The sequence below is a fragment of the Calonectris borealis genome, chromosome 13 (genome assembly GCF_964195595.1).
Source record: "Calonectris borealis chromosome 13, bCalBor7.hap1.2, whole genome shotgun sequence".
Classification (NCBI taxonomy): domain Eukaryota; kingdom Metazoa; phylum Chordata; class Aves; order Procellariiformes; family Procellariidae; genus Calonectris; species Calonectris borealis.
In genome coordinates, this window is record NC_134324.1 from 19,676,690 (window position 1) to 19,701,459 (window position 24,770).

The 24,770-nt window shown below is 39.4% G+C and overlaps 1 protein-coding gene across 3 annotated transcripts in view; it reads right to left on the bottom strand.

The window, feature by feature from the left end:
* Nucleotides 1-18,715, bottom strand: part of SMARCA1 (SNF2 related chromatin remodeling ATPase 1) — a 37,581-nt gene extending 18,866 nt beyond the window's left edge. The window contains exons 1-15 of one of the 3 annotated variants that reach the window (XM_075162397.1): nucleotides 18,529-18,715; nucleotides 13,936-14,022; nucleotides 11,177-11,343; nucleotides 10,129-10,229; nucleotides 9,907-10,007; nucleotides 9,436-9,615; nucleotides 7,054-7,209; nucleotides 6,668-6,799; nucleotides 5,832-5,900; nucleotides 4,971-5,080; nucleotides 4,051-4,277; nucleotides 3,373-3,494; nucleotides 2,820-2,972; nucleotides 1,216-1,348; nucleotides 82-230 (exon numbers count right to left, since the gene is read on the bottom strand). In XM_075162397.1, coding sequence (XP_075018498.1) covers nucleotides 82-230; nucleotides 1,216-1,348; nucleotides 2,820-2,972; nucleotides 3,373-3,494; nucleotides 4,051-4,277; nucleotides 4,971-5,080; nucleotides 5,832-5,900; nucleotides 6,668-6,799; nucleotides 7,054-7,209; nucleotides 9,436-9,615; nucleotides 9,907-10,007; nucleotides 10,129-10,229; nucleotides 11,177-11,343; nucleotides 13,936-14,022; nucleotides 18,529-18,624 — 1,983 coding nt within the window. In that variant the 5' untranslated portion in view covers nucleotides 18,625-18,715. Of the gene's footprint in view, nucleotides 1-81; nucleotides 231-1,215; nucleotides 1,349-2,819; nucleotides 2,973-3,372; nucleotides 3,495-4,050; nucleotides 4,278-4,970; nucleotides 5,081-5,831; nucleotides 5,901-6,667; nucleotides 6,800-7,053; nucleotides 7,210-9,435; nucleotides 9,616-9,906; nucleotides 10,008-10,128; nucleotides 10,230-11,176; nucleotides 11,344-13,935; nucleotides 14,023-18,528 lie in introns of those variants that run through there. The other 2 variants (XM_075162396.1, XM_075162398.1) reach the window with 2 other exon arrangements.
* Nucleotides 18,716-24,770: the final 6,055 nt, after the last annotated feature.

Below are 24,770 nucleotides of genomic sequence, written 5' to 3' on the forward strand. Positions count from 1 at the left end.
TAACCGGATTTAATTCATATTTTGTGCATATATATTTAATGTTTGACACATTTCAAATTCTGTACATAACTGTTCTCTAACCTTCTTTTCACCTCTTTCTAAAATAGTGGTTATGTCTTCTTCTGTCAGCTCACTATCTTTGGAAGCAAAAACATGCGTGGCTCCATGCCGGATCATCTGCAGCATTTCATCTTTTGCCAGTTTGTTAGACTGTTGGTCTATGAGCCTTCCTAAAATTAGAAGAAAACATGTTGAAAGTTATAATACAAAAATTCTAGTAGAACCATGTAAACAGTGGAATTTTTTAGTTCACTGGCAGAATAAGAAAGGAAAAACAAAAGAACCATACAGAAAAAATTACATTTCACTTGAGCTGAAAATAAACAGAAATCGGGAACTTCAGGGAAAATAAAAAAATAACAACTTTGGATCAAGCCATAACAAAGACTGTTTCACATTCAGACAATCCAAATTTTATGTTTAAGATCTTATTCTTACAAAGGTAGCTGAACTTTTAAGATCAAAATCCTACTTCAAGATGAAAAATGACAAAGTATTCTGTAATAACCATTAAGGAGTACTTAAGATTTTTAACACTCACTTCACTGATTTCAACCCACATCTCTGAATATTTTTCCAAAAATTCTAATTTCTGTCCCAAAATTTCACTTATGCTATCTCATCTCTTCACAGACCATCAAAATTTTGACCGTGCTCCTTTCAGTAGCCCACCCTTTTGGAAATACAATCAATCTTCAAAACTTAGCTTGAGAACCTTAGTTTTTGACAAACTATTCTTCCAAGAGCTTCTAAACAAAGACACACAAAACAGTTTTAATGTTCAGTAAATTCATACGTGATAAGAAGCACATCTATATAATTACTTGTCATGGAACATATCTTTTTTTTTCTTTTTTCCCTTCTTAACATATCACAAAAACCAAGTAACATCTATTCAGCTGTAGTTTGCTTTCCTCATTTAGAGTCTTAGTATAAGTTTATGCCCACATTATTTAGGAAAACAAATTTTTTTTCAAAAATTTCAGCTGAACAAGTGAATAACTTGTACATTATAGTTTCTTAGGTTGATTTAGTGTACTGCTATTATACACAAGGCCTGCTTTCTCTCATACTGTACATTTGTACAGTTATTTACCCCATACTTTAAGGGACTGAACAATTCTGTTGCAGACAAACATATATAGCAGTTGATACCTTGTTGTATAACTATAGAATCCAGTCTCAGTTTTATTTCAGCTCTTTCTACAATCCTCTCTTCAACAGTATTATCAGTGATTAGTCGAAACACCCGTACTGGTTTCTTTTGACCAATACGATGCGCACGATCCTAACAAACATAAATCAATGAGTGTTCAGCAACAAAAACTCACAAGCAATAGACAGTTAGCTTGCTATACAGCAGAAACAGCACACTGAAACTAGCATATATTTCTTGGCTCCTTGCTTATTCAAGATACACAAAAACGTAAAACCAGTATAGTAATATTTACTTATATCTGGCTATTACACCTTTTAAGTTTGGGTCATTCTATAGTAATAAATGCATCTACCTCATTGTAAATGAAGATAACTGAATGTCTGTCTAGACTGCAATTGGGAAGTAGAGATACAACAGTATATCGATACACACATCCACACTCCTTTCAAACTAATTCTCTCACTCGACATAGGTATTGAAACTTTGGTATCCCTGGCTTGAGCATATTAATTCCATGGGCACAGTCCATGCAGCCATAGCTTCAATACTGTAGTTGTCCCAAGCTAGCTACATTAAAGCATCAATATGCAGCTCACATAGTACAGGTACAATACACAGAAAATGAGGTTATATGACTAACATAATATACTTATTTGTAACAAAACTTGTGTTTATTCTCTCTGAAAAACATGAAAAAAAATATTGTTTTGTCCTCTTAAATAAAGGAAGTTAAACAACTGGCTTTCAAGCTGTTGGTGCCAGGATTTTCTGACTGTCCTTTAAACATGAGTCGTTAAATATTTTTATATTTAACTCTACTGCATAATATTCATTTCTTCCTGAAAATCCTACTAAAGCTCATAAATCACACTCATCAGTTTCAAGGAAGTTGGTCTACTATTGGTAGTCAGCATGCATATGGAAAGGATAAGTTATTCACAGTAAATATTTGATGTGCTTAAGGTCATTAAAAAAAAGCAAAAGCCAAAACCAAAACAAAAAACCACAAACCACAGAACAAATACCCCACCCCCCCAATCATGCAAGAAGGATCATGTGATTTTTATTCCACATGAAACAAATTATAGACTTGATTTTTTGATATTCAGCCCTCAGAAAGAGATGATTTTATGTTTAACCCAAAGATAAGGGTTTTTTTCCCTCACATCACCAGCGAATTGATTTTACACTTATGCCGAAACAAGGTGGCTTGCAAAAGCATAAGCTTCCCAAAAGGGAGGAATATAAAGCTGCATGCTTTTAATTCCTTGCTATTATTTTGGAAACAGCCCTCTGTTATTTGTTTACTGTTGTCTTCTGGAAAGACAGAATTAAGAAGAAGAATAATCTATGGATAAACAATATTTTGACAGAAGTAATCTTATTCAATTATAAAAATAATTAAGACATATTTACAGAGAAAAATCTACAGTTTCTTCCACAATTCTGTTCATGCCCTTTTTAATCAAGTCTTTAGTTTTCTTGGTATTAAATACAAAGCATAAAGAAAAATAACAAAAACGCAAATTCTGGAAACACTTACACAAAACAGAACAATGACAACTTTAATAAACGAATGTGTATTAGGCAGTTAACTCACCATGGCTTGCAGATCTACTTGAGGGTTCCAATCTGAATCATAGAGAATAACCACATCAGCAGTTGCCAAATTAATTCCAAGACCTCCAGCTCTGGTACTCAGCATGAAAATGAATTTACTGCTGTTAGGAGCATTAAATGTGTCTATTGCTTCCTGAAAGAAAAAAGTGTCATTAAAGCATCAGAGTTTTCAAACAAGCTTCCAGTACGTTGGTGGCTTTTCAATGAAATTTCTTTGAAATTTACAGAACTTTCATACCAAAAACCAATTTTTTATAGAAGTAAGAAACTGTAGGTCTGCACAGGTGGAAAAATCCATTCTGAGTCCACAAAATATTACATTTTTCATTCAGCTGAGGAACAAATGAAACCTACTTTCCTGGGGACTTTGGTTAGGAAAAACATATACCCTTAGCAGCCTTTTTAAACTGTAGCATTTTTGCTTTACTTTAAACAACGACATAGCTACTTATATGTATATATGTAAATAATAACTTCTTAATAATCTAATAAGTAAAACAAAAAAATTTCTTGTTTATATACAACTTTCTCACCTCTCTTTCTTCATGTGGTGTCTGTCCATCAAGTCGGCAGTACTCATATCCACGCCACATACAATAGTCTTCCAAAATATCCAGTAAGCGAGTCATCTGACTAAAAAGTAGAACTCTGGAACCTGACGGAACACCACAGAAGGTCTTGTCATTGGTTTTATGTTTTCACATTAACCTTATCACAGAGCCTACTATACAGCATAAGAATTCATGTGAAATATTCTGTGCTACACCTAACTTACTCAAATAAGTCTTTCTTCTGAAATTACTTCTCTGGTATTGATTTTACTTCTCCTCAAGACAGGTTATTCGATAATTTATGCAGAAAAAATACACAGCTGAAGAAACAGAACACTTAAAACCAAGGTAAGATAAGTAGTTGACAACTGATGTGCACAGACAAACTAATTCTCTCATCAGAACTTTTCTTAAAGACAGCAGAAAGGAGGCTCTGCTTTTCCTTTCCTTCTACTTCTCCATATTATTAGTCGTCTTCATCATTCCTGTAAGACTTCCTTCCCTCCATGTGTTAAGATCTACAGAAAAATGATTTTCAACAAAAAGTTGAAATGAATGCATTCACTGGAGGAAAGAAAAGAATGAATCTAGGCAATTTTTGAAAGGTAGTTTTACTTACAACAAGCATTCAGATCACTACTGTTCATAAACAGTACTCACCTTGCTCTCTGAGCTTTGCTAGCAGTTTATCCAGAACTAACATTTTACCACTGTTAGTGATGAGATGCGTGTCAGTGGTGTAAGGAGGGCCCGGCTCAGCACCATCAAATAGGTAAGGATGGTTACAGCATTTCCGCAGCTGCATCAGAATATTCAGCAGACGCATCTTATCCATTTTCCCAGCTGAATTCAGGATATCAATATCCTTCATCAGGATCCTTGTATACCTGAAGTTTTACAGGCAATTTTGAACAACTCTCAGTTTTTATTTGATATTTTAAACACAAATGAAACCCTGCAAAATCCCAATTACTTATTTCTGGATGTCGGAGTTTGCTTTGTTTATATAATAATGAGCTATATTATTATGAAACTTGGCAAAAATGTCTGACCAATAATAAGGATTTATAAATCCATACCTAAACGTGAGAGGCAATTTATGTGTGAGTGACAATGATTTGTTATTTACTGGATTATCTTATACTTCCATTTTAGGACTACGAAGCGGATTAAGGATATCATTTATTTGACTGAAGCTGCTACACTGACCTGGCTCCTTTTCTCACACCTCTTCTGGGTATGTGGCTCCTCAAGCTTTTATTTTAATTTCAACTCAAACTTTTACTGGTGCATGCAGACTTGCATCAAAGGAGGAAACTTAGTAGGCATATGTTCTTTCAAATAAACTCAAGGAAGGAAAAGAAGTTTCTGCTTTCTTCCTCCCAACCCTTTTCATTACCCTTCCCGAACTCTTTGTAACTTGTGCATCTTTAAAAAAAGCCCCAAAGACAGCTATAAATAGACTTCTCCATCTGACTGTCTTAACATGCAACTACAAGAAAGAAAAAAAAAAAAATCAGTGTGAAGAGCTGTAGTGTTCTTTATCAAAAAAGAATCTTACTTTGATGTAAATAACTCACCATTCCCTCTGCATTTTGCTGAGCCCAAGATAAATTTTTACTTCCTTCTTTGGAGGCAAACTCTTTTCTACTTCAGCTTTTATGCGACGTAATAAAAATGGCTTCAAAACCTACACAAATTAAAGAGTTTTTCCACAGATAAATTTGTAAAATTGATTGCCTCAAATACAAAATTAACAGATTCAATTATCTGATGTTTATTCAGAACTAATCAGTATCTATTGCTGTCATGGTGACTTCTTCAGAAAAATTCTGCTAAAGTCTGCAAAATGAAGTTGTCCACTAATAGGCTAAGTTCACACATAAATATGTAACACTACATAAAGATTGCCATATTCATCCCAGTTGTTATCCTAAGCAAGGCCCAAACCCATAAGCTTATAAAATCTATTTATTACCTTTTAACATAAGCTCTGTTTCATTTCCACTAGCAGTGTATACAAAATACACCAATGTTTCAAAAATAAGCAATATATGTTGTACTTCCTTCTGATTTGTTTTGCTACTGTATGATGAAAAACGTTTTTTACCTCATGCACAGTAAAATAAAGGTAAAGGCATGCCTTTATTCAGACTAGCATGACATCTGTATCAGTATACTATTCACAATAATAAATGGTTTCAAAAAGACTTCAAAACTCTTCATTTTCACATTTTATGTATAGTTTTTGTCTGCTTCAGTCAGTCATGTTACAAAAAGCAGTACCTATAATAATAAGTGCCAATATTTAATTCATGAAAATTCTGCTGGGCATTTCTGTTCATGTTCTCAACTTTGAGATGAAGGGGGAAATAATCTGTTTTCCTTTTTTACACTGTGTATGCTAACGATGACACATGATTACAGCTTTAATTACTTACAGCATGAAGTCTTTCTACAAGTTTCTGATCACCGAGACAATTTTTAGTGTCGAACCATGAGTCAAAATCCTGTGGTAAGAAACAGCACAATTGGTATGAACAGTTTATCATCTGTATTTTTAACAGACGCGTATTGACTCTCTTTCTCTCCAGCTGAGAGTGGCACAAATCTTGAGACAAATGACTTCTATGAGTGAAAGAAAAATCAGTCTGCACTTCTGTGCCAGCTCCCCAGCACGTTGTAACATTCAAGTCAACTCAGTAACTCCGCAGACAAAATACTATTACTCTGCTTAATTTACAGTGGTTTTCCACGCTCATCACTGCAGTGTGAAGGTTCCCCTTAGTGCTTGTGTAATGATGGGACAAGAAGGTAAAAAAAGAAAAAGAAACCTGAATCCTTGAGTAAATGAGATGGACAATAGAGCAAATGCAATGGAAGCAAGCAATACAAGTACGAGCAAACTTTAACAGTAAGAGTAGAAAGATGACCCAAATTCTAAATCAAAAAAAGGCTTACGCCTATTTGGATGCTTCATATTCTTCATTCTGCATTGCTTTCCCAAATTTTTTTTCCACTTTGCATAATTCTTGAACTATTTAAAGTATTACATTTGCTATTACTGGCCTGAGGCCTTATCTGCACTAACAGAATGCACTGTTTTAAGTAGGTAGAGCAAAAAAAAGCAGTCTACAGTTAGGTAAGCCACAGAGCTTCTACCGAATCCAGGTCTCCCACATCTTATGTCTCTTACTAGGCTAGTCATTCTTCTCTTCTGCAGAAAGCAGCCTGGGAATCAAAACAAGAACAAGACTATTTCCAAACCTCAACTTACATCTGCAGAATTGAAGACATCAGGTAAAAGAAAATTGAGTAATGCCCAAAGCTCATGGAGGTTATTCTGTAAAGGAGTTCCTGTAAGCAGCAATCGATTTGTTGTCTTGAACTCACGTACAATCTCTGACAGCTAGAAATACAACAAATAGTTATCATCATCATGTACATTTAAGCATAATGAATTTTCATCACTTTCTGAAACCTGAAACAACATCAACTAAATTTAAAGACAGTGAGCTACCTATGAAATTCATATTTACCACCCAATAGCTTACAGCTTATATTTAAAAAAAAAAAACACACATAACACTTAAAATCTGCTAAAATAAGATGGAATCTTTTCTGTCAAATTATCTTCAAAGTATCAAATAATTTTGAGTTTACCTTAGACTTCTCATTCTTTATTCTGTGGGCTTCATCAATTACCAGGTACCTCCAGTTAAATTTTTTGAAGACTGATTTCTCTTTAATTACCATTTCATATGATGTAACACAAACATCCCATTCACCAGGCATCATAACATCACGAATAAAAGCAGCCTAAAGCAGAACAATTAAATTAAACATTTATAAATATGGAAATTTATATGGAATTCAGTGAAACCTATCTCCGCCAACATTACTGATGCGCTAAACTAGCACACAAAAGAAGACTCTGAAACATCTTTTCAGTAACTGAAAGTTACTGTAACAAAAGCCTTCAATCCTTTGTACTTTAGGCACAGACAGATCATCAGCTGAGGTTAAGCAAAATACAAATTTTCTCCTATTCAAAATTAAATATTTACTCTTCAGCATAATTTCTCTGTAATTTACATACAGTACATACTACCAATAGGGAAAAAACCCTCTAAACTAACTAGTCCAAAGACACAATCCATAAAAAAAGTCTTTCAAAGCAACTCACATAGCCCACTCCCATCTTCTCTCTTTCCTAAAGATCTCCCTCCTCTATCCCATCTCTATTTTGTAAGGGATACACATCTAGGCACATAAATCCTTTTAGATGAAAGAATGTCACCCTATGGAAAAGCCACACGTGCAGGTCTCCAAGAACTTACTTAGTAGGGTACACTGATCACCCCAGCTAGTAGGACTGACAGAATTGTTCAAGTCCACACCTTGAAGAGCTACCTAATAAAGGAGTGTTCTGTACAATACTATGCACTGACTTACAAATGCAAATGTAAGCTCAGAGGTGCTTTAACCACCACAGAACAGAGAGATTAAGTAGAAAACGAGGAAATGAAAAGTTATGACAATACAACTATAAGACTTTGAAAGCAAAGAAAGCACAAAGTGAAGGTGCACACTTCCCTTCAACACAATCTTCATTTCATTCCATGGATCTAGCAATAAACACACTGTGGTACAAATATTATCAGACTTCAGATTAAAACAATCTGCAAAGAGCAGTACAGTCAAATCCAAGACCATAGCGCTGGAAGGAACTGTCCAAATCACTGGCAGAACCAGCAGCTCCTCTTGCAGAATCATAGAATCATTTAGGTTGGAAAAGACCTTTAAGATCATTGAGTCCAACCATAATACTACCAAGTCCACCACTAAACCATATCCCTAAGCACCACATCTACATGTCTTTTAAACACCTCCAGGGAAGGTGACTCAACCCTGGGCAGCCTGTTCCAGTGCTTGACAACCCTTTCGGTAAAGAAATTTCTCCTAATATCCAATCTAAACCTCCCCTGGCGCAACGTGAGGCCTTTTCCTCTTGTTCTATCACTTGTAAAAACCACCCCAGTTCCCTCAGCCGCTTCTCGTAAGTCTTGTTCTCAGAGCCTTCACCAGCTTCGTTACTCTTCTCTGGACACGCTCCAGCACCTCCATGTCCTTCTTGTAGTGAGGGGCCCAAAACTGAACACAGGATTCGAGGTGCAGCCGAGTACAGGGGGACAATCACTTCCCTACTCCTGCCGGCCACACTATTTCTAATACAAGATAGGATGCTCTTGGCCTTCTTGGCCACCTGGGCACACTGCTGGCTCATATTCAGCTAGCTGTCGACCAACACCCCCAGGTCCTTTTCCACCAGGCAGCTTTCCAGCCGCTCTTCCCCAAGCCTGTAGCGTTGCATGGGGTTGTTGTGACCCAACTGCAGGACCCCGCACTGAGCCTTGTTGCATCCCATACAATTGGTCTCGGCGCATCGATCCAGCCTGTCCAGATCCCTCTGTAGAGCCTTCCTATCCTCAAGCAGTAACAGGCAGCCATGCAACCCATACGAGGAGTCACAGAATTCATAGGAACATCCAGCTCACTGATCCCCTTCAAGTTAGAAAACCACCCTTTATCTATTTTAAGGCCTTCACCATGGAAGATGAAAAGCTCTACAACAGAATCCTAGTTACAAGGCAAGGCACAGACATAAGACGCAAATAGAGTGAGAGAAGTCACCTAGAAAAGGTGAAGAAAGAGGTTACAAAGTGAGGGCAATAAAGGAAAATGAATAAACACTGTAACAATGCAAACACAGAAGAGGAAAAAAAATAGGTGCAAAAATCAAAGAGGAAGACAACAGAAAAAGGGGTAAGTCAGCTGTACTTTGATCCCAGTCTATTATTTCACTATTGATTTGCATTTTTTCCTCACAGTTACAAGCATAACATTTTGCATTTTAAATGCTAATATAGGTAAAGATTACTAAAAAATACTGTAATTAAGGAAGTAGCTTAAGGAGAATTCCACATACCAAAATGCTAGTTTTAGGCAAATTATGCATACATCTTTGAAATGTAGAGCACTTACTCTGGCGTCTTTATCTCCAATAAGGCAAACAGCACGTAATGATGGAACCCAGCGTTTGAATTCATTCATCCAATTGTGCAAAGTTGATTTTGGAACCAGGACCATGTGTGGCCCAGGAATGTTTCGGTAATGCTTCAGATAGCCTAATAATGCTATAGTTTGCAGAGTCTTACCAAGACCCTGCATTGACAAAGAGAGGGGGGAAAGAAACCTGTTGAAATGAAATACTATATAGAAATAGTTTCAAACAATTTTCCTACTATATAATTCTGCCACTTAAGTTGTTTAAAGCAAACTACACAGCAAATGTTTGCAATACAATTTCTTTCATTGCATTACAATTCCAGTTGTGAAAAATCTAACTGTTGTAGAATGATGCATACTACTGCACATACATTAAATATTATAGGCACTTTAATGTTGAATTTTGCTCAATAATTACCACAAAAATTCCAAAAGATTACTGCTTACCATTTCATCTGCCAGAATGCCATTAACACCATTTTCATACAATGAGATCATCCAGTTCAAACCTCTAACCTGATAATCTCTTAGTGTTCCTCCTTTCACATCTGTAAATGTAAGATTCCTCTAAGTAGAAAAATACTAATTCTAAGTGGAAAAATTTAATTGTGATCTGCTCAGATTTTAATTACATCAAAGCAATCAGAAAGCTGTCAATACAATACTTACATGAAGGAGACTCCTCAAATCGAATACACACATTAGACGTTTTTCGACTCTCTGACAACAGCTCTTCATCTTCTTCTTGTTCTGTGCGCCTGTGACGATAACTAAAGAAAGAATCCAAGATTCATGTTTATATGAAATAATTTCAAAACACTGACTATAAAATCAAAAGAGACAAATTATAACAGCAACAATCATTGATCTACAATGTGTGTGGTATAGTACCCTGACCAAAATAATATCCTGTTAATAAGTTAATAAGTTCATTCCAGCTTTAATTAGAAAGGCTGATATGAAGCCCTCTCCTCCAGAGCCGTAACTATACTCTGAGAACAAGTATCATGAGTTCTCTAAGGTACTTTTTCATGAGCAACACAGAAATACAAGACACACATCAGTGGTGGCCTTACAATCAATTACTTGATAACTATGCCATTCAGAAGAATCACATTCAATTAAAAAAAAATTTTTTTTTCATTTATAAAATAGAAAATGCCATTTTGTAAATGTTCCAAAAACTAGTTGCTTGCTATTACAAAACCCCTCAGAAACACTACATATAGGCTATGCCTGCATTGCTGACTAATATAGACAGACTGGTGGAGCGAGACAATTGGTGCTGAGGATCCAACATCCACACCACATGCATGTTGTCCTGTTTTAACTTGGTTTAGCTCCACTCTGGTCCCACTGACATGCCCACTAGCAGCTGGAGCACATCAGGTGCATTTCTCGAGTATATCTTCTAGTTCAGCATTATGCAAAAGAAATTCAACTCATGCGCTCCAAAATCACTCCACAATATGAACCAAAGCATGGTAAGTGGCAAAAATCAGGGAATTTACTTTAAAAGTGCATTCCTGATCCAAGGTCATACTAACAATGGATCAGCATGCATACACTAGCTTTTAAAGAAATGATGATACACCATTAAAAGCAAAAGTTCTGGACTTACTTAAAGCACAATCTCTATGCTACTAACTAAACAGATATGTTGAAATGCATGATTTGTTTGAAAGCGTAAGAAGTTGGAAATAAAAATAAAACATACTCCCCAGCTGAAATCAAACTCTGTTTTTCATCTTTTTTCATCCGTGGCCGTCCCAGCTTGACTTTCAATGGAGATGTTGGTGATTTTTGTGCTGCAGGCTGAATAAAATGTGCAAAAAGTTCTGTCTGCTTCAGGAGGAATTCAAACCTTTTTGCTCGATCTGCTTTCTAGTTTCCAAAGTGGGGAGAAAATTAAAAAAAGAAAAATCAATAACTTCTCGTCATAAAAAAATGTATTTTTATTAAGAAACAGAATTTAGACACTCGTGAGAACAACTTATGTGAGGAAAGACCAACAAGACCATCTGCCTACTGTTAGCCAACTCAGAGGGCTACAGCATCATGAAATAGCTCTTGAGCTGCTTCAGCTTACAGCTAAGCACGAATTGCTTTAGAGCACCAACTGTAACATGTGGTAGTTCAAATGATCTTTCATGAATACCACAGCAATCCGGAAGACATGGCAGGACTTGATAACCTCATCGCAGCAATTCATCCCCATTCAAAACTCAAAGATTAGTAAACAACCCAAAAACAGTTTACTTGTATAGATTGCTTAAGTCTGCATGGCACACCAGCAACTGTGAAAGGATGCTTTAAAGGACTGTCTACAAAAGATGAAGAAAAAACTAAGGTTCTGACTTACAGTAAGGGATGAAATCCTAACCTTGCTCAAGTCAGTGGCAAAACTTCCATCAGCTTCAAGGCTATCAGGATGTGATCCAGGACAACAATGTGGTAGCTCTGCTTTTAGAAGTATGACTAAAGTAATGGATGCACCAGCTCAATACTGCTTTCACTGAAGTTTGTGAATTTTACTGTGAGATTTCAAATTTCAATCATTTCAGTTTTGCCATATCAATGAGGCATATGCACTTCACTATATAAACACAGCAAAACATATGTCCTTCTCTACATTTAAAAGACAGGTTACATCATTTTTAAGAAAAATATGATAAAATGCAAATGTTGTCTGACAGAATGCAATTGTTATCAGTTTCTCTATGCCATTTCTAAGCATCATGTAACACTGTACCACTTAAAGCAATTTTCATGTGATGTCATTTACACATCTTGATATAAACTACAAAAGTGAAATTGTAGTTCTGTACCATAACCTTTCTAAGAAATATACAAACAACAGAAAGCTTTTCTGCAGGTAACTTACATGCAAGTAAAAGTGCTCTAACAGCAATAACACAAACCAAAGAAAAGGGCAATAAAAACGAACCTGACATGCAATGCATGATCTCGCCACATGAGGGCAACCCATTTCTTTTAATAGCACACCACTTACCAGCAAATAAACATCTTTACAAAGATCTCCGGAAAAAAATTACTATTATTTTTCCCTTGCATTCATTATTGGACCATTTGTGAAAATAACTTGAAAACCGAACAAACTGTAAATATCAAGTAAAACTTTTAGGGAAAAAAACAAATTCTAAAAGGGGGACTAAAGACGTGGATGTTTATGCTCGTACAGGATGAGAACAAATCCATTCAGAGGATGTATATTAAACAAATAATACATGATGGTTTTGGCAAGCTAACCATAACTGGTAAGGTTCTCTACTGAATGCCACAATATACTTTTTTGCCTGCAAAATTATTGGCTGGGTGTGAGCAGCATGCCTTGATAAATAGTAAAGGTCTAGCTCACGACTGCATAATGAAAGCTAGATTTTTTGAGACCTATTCCCTTTGCCTCTTAGAACAACTGAGCTAACATTCTAATTTAGGAAAGATGTAAATTCACCATGTATTACTGTGAAATCAAGTTTAGTTATTTATTCAACTCATTCTCAACAAACAGATTTACTTGTGTGTCTTCTCTTTGGCTAAAAATTAAGTATTCATACAACTAGGTATCAATTTTTCTGTGTCTAACAGTGATACTCTTCCCTGGCTTCTGTGGTATCCAATCCTTTCAGACTCTACTGTAATTATTTAGCACCCATTTAACGTTAAAGCTTTTAAGAAAAATGCAGCAAGATGCAGATACCAGCTTCAACCAAGAACTTGCTACATGTGTTATTCAAGAACAACTCTTGTAATGTTCTCCTGGTTTCTGCCTCTTTACTACAACCTCCCTTCATTTGTGTCATGGACAGATCCTCTTTTGCATTGTTAAGGCACATATATTATGGGCATATCAACATTTAAAACCTTATGTTTTTATATGATGAGAAACTGGCAGCTTCAGTATTTCTCTCATTTAAGAAGTAGCTTAAGGATGCGTCCGACATGACTCAAGGGGTCATCAAATAAAACTAGCAGAGACAAATTGAAAACCAAAAAGGGAGAGTTATAAATATAAAATGCAATTGAATAGAAACTCCTTACCACAGGAAGGTGTGGATAACTAAACCTACATGAGGGGAAAAAAAGCAAGCAGATAAATCCAGGGGGAAAAAAAAAGAAAGAAAAAAACAAAAATCCTCTGACAACTACTGAGGAGAAAAAACAGAGCTTCCAACTCCAGAAATCATGCAGACAAAAAGACTTGGAAGAGTGGGACAGTATTTAACAGAACTATCGCTATCTGCTTCCTCTGTTCTCATATTCTTCACTGAATACCTACTGTTAGCCACTGTGAGAAACACCACACTGGACTAGACATTTAAATGAATCTTGATTTGTTTTTATTTTTTGACACATCCAGTCTGCAATAACTCCTTGTAACTGTGTTGATCTAGTTCAAGCAAACAAACAAATGTCATAAGAAGCTACAGTATGTTTTGTCATGAAAACACTTACCATCTTCTCTTCATATTCTGGGTCAACTTCTTTCTCAGGTCTAGCTGCCTTTGGAGGAAGTTTGAGTTGAAACGGTGGATCATTTTTCTGGAATTCAAATTTTAAACACTTTATAAATATCAGCATCTTTGTTTACTAAAGCAAAAAGATATCAAACTGAACAAACCTACATACCACAAGATAAGCATGCTACTTTTAAAAAATAATTATTTCAAAATGAAGTGACTGCATTAATCATATTATTTCACCCAAAGCAGAACCTGATATCCATGATGAAACTAAAGAGGAGATATGACCAGATAAAATCTAAGTTGAAGATTTGTCTCATCCTCATGTTTATCTCTACAAATAGGATCCAAGTTGAAAGCATTGAAAGAAAGTACTGAAAGACGATGAAGTTTAATCTTTCACAGAGATCTTGCTTTAAATGCATAATTAAATTTAATACCTTGAAAAGACATTTTAAAAAATTAAATGTGATTTCTGAGTGTAAAATTCCTAACGGTAAATTTCTGTCGCTTGCATCTTGGTTGGGTTTTGTTTGTTCTAGATGAATAGTCAGAGTTCATTTGGAAATACAGGTTTAACCACACTTAGCCACATGCCTAGGAAAAGCCATTAAATAACCAAATTAAATAACCAAATCAATCCATGCAGCAACCACTGCATGGTATGCTTTTAGACAGTTAACAGAGAACTACCTTATTTACTATAAATGAAAGAAATTTAAGAAACTGTAACAAAAATGGCTGACTTTTGTAGTTTATAAGATTCATTTCTATCTTCAATTGGGAAGCTCAAAGCAACTTCAACTGCTACACTGCTATATAAAAAAAAAAAATCTGGCAAACCCCATGATACCATCAAAATATCTTTTTTAAGAAGAGAATCGTGGGAGAAATGTTTGGTGGATTTTTTTTCCTAATTCAGTCTTTGAAGTATGCCTTTTCACGCACCTCCTGCAAATAAAAAAAAACCTAAACAGTTTTTAAGATGCATTAAATGATAAAAATGTTTTTGAAAAGCACTGAATAATCTGAAAGGAACTGCTAAAGTGCATGTCTGTATAAAATGTAAGAGCAGAGTCTTAATCTGACAAGCGTTTTAAGTATCACCCTACTATAAATACATTAAAATGAAATAATAATTAACCTAAACTATTCAGGGTCAAGCAGCAAAACCAGGCCAAAATGCAACTAAATATGTAAAAGTCTCTCAAGCAACATTAGACTTAAATTTTGCAACTGTTACTGATAAATATATATGCCAACTTACTCTTTAATTTTAAGCACAATCATGCAAATGGGAGGAATATTTTCTGAAGTCAGAGATCACCTTTTCAAGTTTTGGCCCAAAGGCATAATTCTCTGCAAAGGTGAACAGTATTAAGTGTATAATGAAGTTGTTTGACAATTTAATGATTTTACAAATGCGTGAGTTCGGCTTTGCAAAGCCAAATGATTATGTTGCGAATAGGTAGCATTAGAAATGTTCTACTCACTTACAGCTTCTTCAATCATATAGGTAATGAGCTCATCTCAGAAAGCCATGCTAGGAGAGGACTATTACACCAACATGCCAAAGAGCACGTCATACATACGTGTATATTCACACCTCCATTATATTACTATATAACATACACTCCAGTAAGAGAGACTGCCAGTGCTAATATCAGGCCCAATCCTTGTTATTAAAGTGACAAAATACTCCTCCTTAGAGGAAAACAAAATTGACAGCAGGCTATTTCAGATGTCTCCCTCGTTTCCCCTAGAAATAAATTTCATAGATATGTGCTTCTGGAAAAAAGTTGTCTGCCTCAGGTAAGCATGAGTTTCTCCTGGACAAAGCAGAACAACTCAGTATGATGAGAATCCCTTTTAACTGCAAGTTTTCCAAGTAAAATGTAACACGGTATTTTCTTTCCAAGCCCCAAGGCAGATGGCTCTAATGCCAGTTCTGTTGTTACTCAAATTTCCCCAGAAGAAGAAAACTTATGATGGCATACAAGTGAAATTTATTCAGAAATAAGTATTTGTGAATAACACACTGGGCGTTAAAAGAGGTAAATGAACTGACATGTAAAGTTACTGCAGCCACAGCACTATAAAATCACATCCTACACCTTACCTTTCAAGACAAAACACAGTTTCCCTGCCCACCCCCACCCCCCCCCCCATTGCAGTGTTTCTGTCGAACATTGGTGGCCCCAAAATATTAGAAATAACGAACAGGAGACTGTCAAAAGCTGATGAAAGAGACAAACAACTTAAGACACATGCATCCCAATACTGTTTCTCTTCCTCAGAACTTACAAGGGAAAAGAACAGGCTGTAGTTTCACTAAAATACTATTCTGGGCTGGTGGAGCTAGACAGGTAGTAGGGACGAGCATCATATCCAAACTTGCTTCTGCATAATGTTCTGAGTTGTAAAAATCTAGACCTCGTCAATTATTAAATTTTGATATGAGTAAGAATACTTCTCTCTTACAACCCACTGGATCATGTACCTAATATGACACAGAACCACAAAATATTTCATCAAGTCTGTGAGAGTTTTACCCTAGAAACTTTACACAGTGCGTCTTCATCACTTAGAGGGCTGACTTAACAGGAAACAGGAGGATCAGCAGAAGCCTCAGTGCAAACAATTGATTAACCAGCAAAAAAAGTACTTTTGTTTTTAACTGAGGAAGCTAGCTGGTAACAATCTGCCTCTACCCTAGAAAAGTTTCCCATTAAAGATTAAACCCTACATAAGAGAGTCCCCTGAAAACCGGCATCATTTAAAAACCTTACAAGAAACATGATCATGCAGCAGTTTCAAAAATAACAGACCCCGAGTATTCCAAGGATCCAAAATACTTCCCCTTGAAATCTCTCTACTTAGGCTAAACACAGGTACTAACTTGAGAGAGAGATTTCTATCTAGTAAGTGCAACAGTCAATCCAAAATTGGGTAGGTCACATGAACATCTAAATAAATGACTGGGAATAAGAACTGCCGCTGCTTTAGTTGACTTTACTCTTGTAACCTGTGCTATTGAGAACTTTAAACAGATGCATTAAGAATAATTAGAAGGACCCCCTTTGTGTTTAACTCGCATATACAAAGCGGAAATACATTCCAAATAGCCATTAAGTTAAGACACTGTTTGGTACTACCACAACGAGAAAGACTAATTATAGTGAAGTAAAACAGTGAAAGGGGAACAGAGCACAACAGATTGTATTATATGCCATCATCATGCAGATCGTATAACTAACTGTATAGCTATGTAACAGACCTGTGGCCCAACATGAGGTGAAATTCCACAGTCTGAATAAAAACTCAAACAGCAAAATCCCTTTTTTTTTTCCTTTAAAAAAACATATTGACCAGATAGCACAGTAGCACAATGTTGATAATATCTGAAATCATTCACTGCTTTCAAATGATTTCTCCAGCCAGGCATTCTCTAAACGTTTAGTACCAACTTTTTATCAGTTGACATGCATAAAATTTTGCAGAGTAAGTTGTATCCGATACAGAAACTTTTTCCCCTGAACAATCAGGTAATGTTCAGAATTACACTGTATCTCATAGCTGTTTGTATACTTAAGTAATTAAATAAAGAATCAAGCCTTCTTTTCAGGTAAAAATGGACTTTCATCAATTGGAATTAGAATTCTGATTGCACAAATATCAGTATTTCTGCAATTTTCTCCAATATCATAAAAATATGACACTAAATTTTTACAAGATTCATTCTTCAGGTTAAATCTTGTTCAGTTTCCAAGGATACCCAAATACGTCACTTTTTACATTTCTTGTGTCTTAGCCTGTAGTCTTTTTTTTTTCCAAAAATCTAAAGGGAGGAGGCTGGCAGCCGTGACATGCTCTTTTCAGGGGTTCATTCTGCATCACGGTTGCATTTTGGCTGGGCAGAGGGAAGGCTGCAGCCGTGAAGCGTGAGGGCCGGGACAGACCCCTTCAGCCGCGAACTCTCCGAGCCGCCACCGCGACACCCGCACCCAGCGCCCTCGCCCCTGCGGAGCACCCTGGCTCCCGCCGAGCCCACGGCCCCCATCCCGCTCCGGGACAGCTTTACCTGGGGACCGGGGAAGGGAAACCACAGGGCGGGGGGCACCGGAGGAGGGGGCCCTGCAGGAGTGCACAGGCTGCGGGGCTGGCGGGGGTCGGTACAGGGCAGAGCCGGCTGCGTGGCACGGGAGCACGGGCTAAACGGCCAGTACCGGCGTGCCCAGGCTGCACGGCTGGGAAGGGGGCACCATAGCGGCGCCTGGACCGTACGGATGGCGGCAGCTGCCACGGCGATGCTGCAGGCCAGACCTGGGGGCCGGCCCGCCCGGCGGGGCCGGGGGGGTGTGTCCGGGCGGGGGCCAGCCTGCAGGGCCGCCGCGCAGACCGGGCCGCGGCTCCGGCGCAGCCGGGCCCTCACAGACTGCGGCAGAGGGGCCGGCGCTCTGCCAGCGGCCCGGGAGGCCGCCGCAGGGCCGGAACGGCGCAGCCCGAGGGGCGACTGGAGAAGGAGGCGGCGGGGCCAGGCGCGCTCGTCCCCGGAGGCCCCCCCCGCCCGCCCCCGCAGCGGTACCTCCTCGGCGCCGGGCTCCTGCGCAGAGGCCGCCGCGGCGGAGGTGGAAGGCACCTCGCCGTCCAGGCGGGCGGCGCCGCCGGGGCCGGTGTCCATTTTGTGCGCGGCGGGTGCCTGAGCCACCGGGGGGCAGGGGGCGGCCCCCACCGCCTCAAACACAGCGCGGCCCCGCCCCTCCCGCCGGCCCGCCCCGCACGGATCTCGCGATACTTCCGCGAGAGGTGGGCCAGGGGCGCACGTTTCCCGCCGAGCGGTGGTGGGGCGCGTGCTGCGTGCGGCGGGCCGGGGCCGGGCGGGCATTAACGGCGAGGCAACGTTTACGCCACAGGCGGGGAAGGAAGCGAGGCCGCCTCCTCTGGGGAGGCTCCCGGGGCCAATTCCTGGCCGTTCCCCCCTGGGTCCTGCCCAGGGGGCCGCCCGCAGCCCGCAGAGGCCTCGCTGCCTCCCGTCCTCTGAAGTGACACCGCAGCTCACAAAAGAGAAAGCGGTCAGGGCCGCTGCATACGTGAGCGGTGGCTCTGGACGCACCCGAGGGCAGTGTTACAGTGCACTGCGATGTCTCAGGGCCTTCCAGGCATCCACTGTATTTCGGAGACAACACGGGCTTGGAGGGGCCTGAACTGCTGCAGCCATTGCTGAGGTCCTTCCCATGTCCCACTTGCTGCCTTTGTAGTCTCCAGAGAGCAGCCAGCCTGTGCCTCGTCTGCAAGGGGCAGCATGCGCTTTCCTTCCCGTGTCTTCCCAGACAGGCATCCCTGTGGCCCTGGCACAGGCACGTAGGGCATGTGGACTCTGGACCTGTTATGGAAGAAGGAAGCATGGGTGCTGACACAGACAGCTGACAAAAGGATAAGGTGCTGCAGGAGCCAGACAGTAAAACAGAATGGTATGGGCCAGAAGACTTTCTACTTGCAGTTCATTTTCCTTGGTTCCAAACCCTGTTGCAAATAGGAAGTGTGTTTTCCTAAGTGCCCCACACTGTACTTGAGAGAGAAAATCATCTCTTAACATCTGCATCGCTAAGAGGTACCAGTGGGGCTCCCAAAGCAAGAGTAGCTTATGGGAAAAATTTATTTTTTTTCTTAAGCCATTTCAAATTCAGCAGTGTTTGTGTATTGCATATTGGAAACTGCTCTAATGAAGCCGCTCAATTTAGTTACTGTCAATGCACACATCTCTGGCTGTCCATGCAAGCTGTTGAGATTCTCAGCTGCTGAGCTGTAACTTCGCTTATACTCCAAAACAATTCTTGAGATGGCAGACTTAAAAATTTGAGAGCTCTGAATCAGCAATTTTACCTGGTGATTACTTACAAAGGCAATATTGTGAGCATTTTGTCCAGAGAAATAGATGAAACCCTAGCCTCATAGGCAGAAAGAGCAATAAAAGCTTTTTCATTCCAATAAAAAGCTCAGTAGCTGTTATCAAGATCTTTTTGCATAACTCAACAACTAAGCTGAGCAAATGGGTTATTGCAGCTGATATACAATGCATTTAGAAAGACCTCTGAGACCTCTTTTCCATCCATACATTGACTCCAATAAGGTGCCATTTTGTGAAGAGGAACCTTGTGTCAGTTTCCATGGCTTCCTGATTACTCTGAAATTCAGTATCTAAATTATGGTCCAACATAGAAGATGTTGTTTTAAAGCTCTAAATTCCCCTTTTCCCTGTTGTGAAGCAGCTGCAAAACAGTAACAATGCTGTTCCAAATTATTTAGCACCCTATTGCTTTCTGTGTCTGTTGCATAGTTTGCAACAAAGCAAGGCCCACAGCGTCTGCAGTAGCTGTTCCATGTGATTTATTTTTAAAAGCTTTGGGAAGTACATTTTTCATAGCACAATTGAGAAGAATGACGTGACTGGTTTTCAAAGAGTACTCCAAATAGCTTTTCCAAGCAGGGCTATCTAGAAAATGAAGTTTACCGTTAGCTATGCAAAAAGTCTCTAAGGTGGGAAAATTCTGGTCTATGACATGTTTGTTCTTAGCCTTTACGGAAAATAGCTCACTAACCATTTTTAATATTTGACTTTCCTACTCCAGTTTCAAATGCTTGTAGTCTCTGTTTATGCAAAACACTCTCAAGTGTTTGTCACAGCTTGCTTTTTACTTGAAAGTCACAGGAACATTACATGCTGTACAAAACAATCAAGCTGCTGCTTTCATGAAAGATCCCCTTTGGATATTTTTTGCTTGTGTGCTTAACATTTGCATTTGGCACTTTGTATAGATATTCTTAGTTGCTTCTCTTCGACTATGTTTTGTACTTCTGTGGATCCACAGGCTATTGGCTGAAAAAAATTACTTAGTCATATAACAGTATTATCATGTGATAATCTAATTAATTATTAAAAAAAAGTAGTGAAGTGCTTTTTTGTACTTACATGATATACTTCTTTTTTTACTCGTATCTTTTCTAATATGTTTGCAAAATTCCACAGAATTTCTCCAATTGTTTTTTTTTCCTCTAGTTGGAAGGCAGGAGGATAGTCATCATGTTAAATTTAGGTATTAGCTCTTTGTTTTCCCAGTTTTATTACTCCTTATTTTACAGTCTGCCAGACACAATCACCAGGGTTGAATGCGTAGTCCCCTACACACTAAGGTTTCACAGCAATTAAGAAGGCCTCCTCTGTCCAACTCAGAAAGATGGCACTTGACATATTGTATGATGAGAATTACGTTTTCTTGTCAGACACCAAAAGAGAAATTGCATATACTTAGGCTCACTATTACCCGCTTTTATGTTTCAGACACTGTTGAAATACGTAAAGAGTTGATGAGATATGGATCCAGGGGCATTTTCATATACTATCCAGGTAAGACCGTAAGATTTTTGAAATTTTGGACTGTGGCTACTCAACCTTTCCCAAACAGGGGATTAATTGTAGTGGTCTTAATTTCTCTAGCACAGATACAATGGGTTTGGTTAACTTTTTAAAATAAATCTTAGTATTCTGTGGAATTACTTTCTGGGCCAAGTTGTTATAAAGGCCCCTTTTTGTGTGAGTTTGTGTGGATGAGTTGTATACGTACCTACCTATGGGTGTGGATGGAGAAATGTTAGCAAAAAAGCAGTATAAGAAAGAAATAGTACATGCTGAGAGATAGCATGTGAAAATCCCGCAAGAACTGATAGGCTTTAGAGACCAGTAGGCCTGCTGAATTCACAAGAACAGATAAACTCAGTGCACCAAGAGTCTGCCAAATCCATGCAAGGCCACCAGCACAAGCATCAACAGGTTGTGTAACTCAGACCACAACCAAAAAGCAGTGGCTATGGGTGCTAAATACAAATGAAGCCGACAGGGCTATGTATACACCTGCTGAAAGAAGAGGAGCCCTTCAAAGACTTTCTGAGCACCTTCGTAAGCAGGTGTTGCACAAACCAAGTAACTTAGTGTGTGTACGCGTAATTGAACGATGTGAATGCATTGTGTGGATACTTATCTGCTGTTAGCAGTAAAAACTTGATTCTGTGGATAAGAACAGCTTAAATAATAAAAGGTGTCTTAAATATCGGTTGTGGTTTGTGTCTTCCCTGAGTTGAAAATCCAATTTACGAGTGACAGTACCGCCCTCAGATGCCACTAGGTGGCAACACCGACCTGTACGCGCGTGGGGCCAGCTGCGGGAGTCGTGACTTCAAGGTGGTCCGGCAGCCTATGCACAATATGAATGCTGCTCAGTCTTAAAACTGATTTGATCAAGAATAGGAAAAAAATTATATAAATTAGATTTGTAAACCATCTTTTACCTGCTGTTGTTTAATTCTAGAACTGTATCATGTACATTCAGTTCCTACCCCCAGAATGGCAAAAGTGTCTTGTTAAGAAGGGCCTTGGCTAGGTAATATCCTCTAACTTTGGGATCTGCTCACTCCCTTGTGCACATTCAGGAGGCTCTCCATTAAATGCCATAGTCCGAAATCCACATCTACAACACTCGTCATTTCTAGCTTAAATGTACTAGCGGTGAACTTAAACCACAGCTGTGTAAAACATGTTAGCTGTAAGCCATAAACAGCTTTATAGCTCGGAAGCAAACAGGACCTGGGAGTACCAAAAGTGCTCTCTCTGAGGTGTTTGAGAGCTGACTTGCATAGTTGTCACCTTTATCTCTGTACCTACATTAGCCTAGCCCAAGTGTGATCAACCACAGTGCACTAACCACATGTTACCCTGACTGCAGTGTTACGATCTTGCTTAAAATGCTTGTATCAAGTGTTGCCATTTAAATATTGCTTATTTTAAATACCTCTCTTTTCATCTCAGTTGTTAACTGGTTCAGAGTTTCACGGCTGCCTTGGTTAAAAGGACATTGGTGATAGGGCTGAGGAACCAAGTGTTCAGGGCCCAGAGGCACTAATAGACCCTGGCCACTCTCCCTGCCCATGGGGGCCAGGAGCCCCCTTTAAGCTCAGACCTGGGTCTTTAGGGCCTGTCTGAGCTAACTCCTGGGACACAGCAAGGGCCAGCTGCTCCCTGAAGGATGGGCAGCCAAGCACAGTAGCATGGCTAACAGGGCAAGAGCCTCACCAGCTAGTGTCCAGCCCCACAGCACCAGAGCAAGGAGGGCAGGTCTTGAAATGGTAGCCAGGCGCCACCAACAGTCCAGATCATCATGTGAGAAATGTGAGTTTGTGATAACAAAGCAGATCCAAGGTCAAGCCAATCCACAGGTCAGAATCACATCTGGTGAGGGTAGCCAGGATCAGGCACAGTCTAGTGATCAGCAGGCAGATCCAACATTAAGCTGAGCTGAAGACCAGTCCTTCTACAGTACAACTTAGGCAGGCACTGAAGGTCCCGGACTGAGCCCAAATGGGGTTCCTGGGGTAAAGGCCCCAGGTGAGGCTGGCCAGGATTATTAAGGCCTATTAGTGCAGGCTGCTAGCAAAATCATACATCTCCTAACACAGCAGAAAACAGGCAATATTTTCTTTGTCTGTATTTCAAGCATCTTCCAGAAAATACTGCTCTATAACAGCTCTCCCTAGGCTTTTTCTGGTGTTCATGCAGGCTCCTATGAATGTGTCAGGGGTTTCCTTGTATCTTTGTCTTGTTTCATGGTGTTTCTGCCTCTTACATCTCTTCCAAAATGTAGTTTACAACACAGCCAATCTAACAGCAGTCTGAAAATGGTGGTTTCACTACCTTCCCCAGGTGGGGTCTCGCTCTGTACTGTCCTGTGCATCATCTTAACATAAGGTGAGCAACATCAGCAAGGCTGAGCCAGCAGAAAACTATTTCCCGTCTTTTATAATTTTCCTACGGGTTTAATGCTCTAAACAGACTTGCTATATGGTCATAAAAATGCCAGAAGTGGTACAAGGACAGCGGTGGGAGGAGTTCATAGCTAGGGGCAGGAAGGAGAGCGAGGCCTCCCTTCCAGCAACAGCTGGCTGCTGGGCTGTGAGTAAACCCGGACTAAGTTCACACCCTGGCACATAATCAAACTCCATCTACCACCACTATCTCTGTCTCTTGATTCTCAAGCCAACTCACAGGGTGAAAACCTTCCGCCACACATCTCTTGCACAGTTTTACTTATGGCCTGTGGTTTAATATGTACCTCCTATTGTTTAAGTTGTCTTAACCATTTACCTGCTCCTTTATTTGGCCTAAGCTAAAGGACAATATTGTATGGGGAAGCTGTTTTCCAAATCTGCTAGGAGGGACTTCTTTCGGTGAAGAAATGACTTTGTTTCTGTGAAGTCTACTGCCTGGCTGGAGTGGCTCATTTGACAGAGAAACCATCTTTACCAGTTTCCGTTATTACATCTTCTGTTGCTGAGAATTCAGAAATGCTGCCTCTGATCGAATGTCAGTGGTTATGTCCTTACAAGTAACTTTGGTTATGTCCAGCAGCACAATTCTATGCATTCTTGCCTGTGCAGCCTTGTTTCATTCAGATCCTTATTGCATAGGTTCCCTCCCAAAGCTCATCCACTTTAGGGTTCCAGATTTTTTTCGTCCTCACAGGATTAGAAAGAAACCTAGGCTTCCTCCTCTAGAGTTTACAATATAGAAACTGCTTCTAAAATGAGCTCTTGGTTTATGTGTCACTCATTTGTAACCCAGGTTATGCTGAAGATGTCATTTCCGAGGATGTCCATTGCTGCAGAGCTTTGTGGCAGTTGAGCAGATAAGAGCAGTCCAGCCCCTGTGATATGTAGTTCATGGCTACAAACAACAAGTGATTACCTGATTCTGCCTCAGTTACACGCACAAGCACATCC